The sequence below is a fragment of the Canis lupus genome, chromosome 11 (assembly GCF_003254725.2).
Source record: "Canis lupus dingo isolate Sandy chromosome 11, ASM325472v2, whole genome shotgun sequence".
NCBI lineage: Eukaryota > Metazoa > Chordata > Mammalia > Carnivora > Canidae > Canis > Canis lupus.
In genome coordinates, this window is record NC_064253.1 from 51,876,638 (window position 1) to 51,879,417 (window position 2,780).

At 45.0% G+C, this 2,780-nt stretch overlaps 1 protein-coding gene across 1 annotated transcript; it reads right to left on the reverse strand.

The window, feature by feature from the left end:
- Positions 1–587: 587 nt before the first annotated feature.
- Positions 588–1,547, reverse strand: LOC112650375 (olfactory receptor 2S2-like). The gene has a single exon (XM_025433103.1). It carries the CDS (start codon positions 1,545–1,547, stop codon positions 588–590), a length of 960 nt encoding a protein of 319 aa, XP_025288888.1.
- Positions 1,548–2,780: the final 1,233 nt, after the last annotated feature.

Below are 2,780 nucleotides of genomic sequence, written 5' to 3' on the forward strand. Positions count from 1 at the left end.
TGATTAATTAGCAGTGTTTCATGATATGAGGTACCTTGAGAAAAAATAGCTTCAATGTTCTCATACCTAAAAAGAAATTCAGTAAATCAGAATAGATTGTTCCCACCCAAAAGCTCTCTATGTGGAGAACTTGTCTTTGTCTCTTCTTAGAAATTCAGGCAATTTGAGTATCATAAAAAAAAGGTCCAAAATGAAAATTCTCACTTCCTCCTTGTTGCTCTGACTCTCCTGGGGAATCCAAGAGGAATGGCAACATTGCTGGGAGAGCCCTCTCTCCTCCAACTGTGTTGCTTAGACACAGTACAGGTCATTCGACTCACTCTAATGGTTCCAGTCTGCTCGGTTTTAATATGTGTTCAGAGTGTCTTTGTATATGCAATTAGAGCTTCAATGTCTGGCATGTGTTGAAACTCTCAGATAAATGGCTAAAACTCAGAAGATACATCTGAGAAGTTAATCATTCCCTGTAAATGGACTGAAGGGCAAGCAACCATTCTGGATAACTTGACTTGTCTTTTGAATGGCAGCTGTAATGCTCAAAAGTCCTCTGTCCCATAGGGTGAGAACCACAGTGGAGCCCTTCTACATCACCTGGTGAAGCACTTCTGAGACATCAGGTTCCTCACAGCAGACTTCACGTCCTTGTTCCTGAGGCTATAGATGATGGGGTTGAGCATGGGGGTCACCACTCCATAAAAGAGAGGAATGAGCTTATCTGAAAGGTCCTCTTTGTTTTGTCCCAGGGAATCCTTAGATTTGGGCTTTCTATACATGAAAAATAAGGTCCCGTAGAAGATGACCACCACAGTGAAGTGGGCAGAGCAGGTGGAGAAAGCCTTTCTCCTCCCCTCAGCTGAGGGGATCCTCAGGATGGTAGCAATGATGAACACATAAGAGATAGAGATGAACAGAACTGGGACCCCCAGCAAGATCACATTGGCCACCCGCATGCTGATGACATTGATGGAGATGTCAACACAGGCCAATCTCAGGACAGCCAGGATCTCACAGGCAAGGTGATTGATGACATTGTTTCCACAGAAAGGCAACTGAATTGTCAAGGATGTGTGTACCACAGAAGCAGTACCACCAATAGCCCAGGAGCTGACAGCCATGGGCACATAGGCAGCCTTGCTCATGACCACAGGGTACCTCAGCGGGTTACAGATGGCCACATAGCGATCAAATGCCATCATGCCCAGAAGCACACACTCTGTGGCTCCCATGGTAAAAGAGAGAAACATCTGCACAGCACAGGCTGAGAAGGAGATGATTTTCCTGGGGGTCAGGAAGCCATCCAGGACTAGAGGGACTGAGGAGGTTGTGTAGCAGATGTCCAGGAAGGAGAGGTTCCCCAGGAAGAAGTACATGGGTGTGTGCAGGCGGGAGTCAAGGATGGTCACCAGGATGAGGACCCCGTTGCCCAGCAGGATCACCAGGTACATCAGGAGGATGAGCACAAAAAACATTTTCTCCAACCCTGGGTGGTCTGAGAGTCCCAGGATAATGAACCCCGCCACAGGGGAGGACCAGTTGGCTTTTTCCATGTGTTCCCCCTTCTGTCTTCACCAAAGCACAAAAGCAGCATTTGAGGCTTTCTTGTGAAGCGTCTCAGGCATCTAGTAAGCTGTCAAGTCCCAGCTACGTAGTAGGAGAGCGTACGCGTATAAGAGATAAAAGAGATAATAGGTAGGTGTGCTTACCCCTCAGATGAGAGAAGGTCCAGGCTGGAACAGAGTTTAGCAATATTGTACGCAGCTGTTTGCGAGGGAGTTTTTCTCTCATTGCCTGTAAAAGCAACTGAGGCCCAGAGGGGGAAGTGATCTGCCCAAGTTTGAGTAAAGTGGTAATATACAGAGGACCTGAGTTCAGCAGAGCTAATCCCCAGTCAGAAGGGACTTTTCCTCTGCTTTATGGTGAGCATTAGAAAATGCTATAAATTACTTCTTTTTGATATACATGCATAGATATTTCATGTAATCTCAGCTTTCTTATATTCTCGGGTACGAGAATCCCCAAGCTGATCTAATTCTTACAACTACCAAGGTTTCGAGCCTTTTTAACATTGATTCCATTTGGAAGGAACTTGTTTAAAAGTGTACATCTAAATCCAGCCAGGATAAAGCCGAGGTAAACGTTCAGCCACATGAGGATGACTTCTTGACTCTGCCCACCCTCCGCAACACAGACGTGACCATTGTCAGTACTGAGATCTGCCTGTTTTAATACACATTAATGGCAATATGTGGGGATGTGCCCTCATGGGGAAGAGCTTTATGAAGTCCACGGAAGCAGTAACCCGGGCGAGTGACCCACACTATGGGATGAGAGCCATGAGCTTACTGACCAGTTAACTCCATTCTTTTTTTTTTTTTTTTTTTGGATTAACTCCATTCTTAATGACCACGCTGGCGACAGTTATCACATAGCAGGATATATGGCATTCACTTCTAATCCCACCTCATTAGACTATTGGTGAAATTCTAAACTAACGGTGACTAAGGAATGTTTTCCTTTGTCCCCTCATGTTTATACTTTATTCTTGGGTAATGTCTGACTCTGCCTCCATTGTGGTGTTTCATGCAAGCAGCTAGCTTACAGGAAGACTTGTATGCTTTTGTGTAGAGGATTTCCCGTCTCTCAGCTACAGTTGCTCAGATTCTGTATTCAGAAACCCCACTTGTAATATGTCTATAGCTCTTTCTTAATGGGGGTGGTGTATGAATATGAAAAATAGTGAAAGGGAATAAAGGGGAAAGGAGAGAAAATGAATAGGAAAT

Coding starts and splice junctions, on each gene's coding strand:
- LOC112650375 (XM_025433103.1), bottom strand. CDS start 1,547: ATGGAAAAAGCCAACTGGTCCTCCCCTGTGGCGGGGTTCATTATCCTG.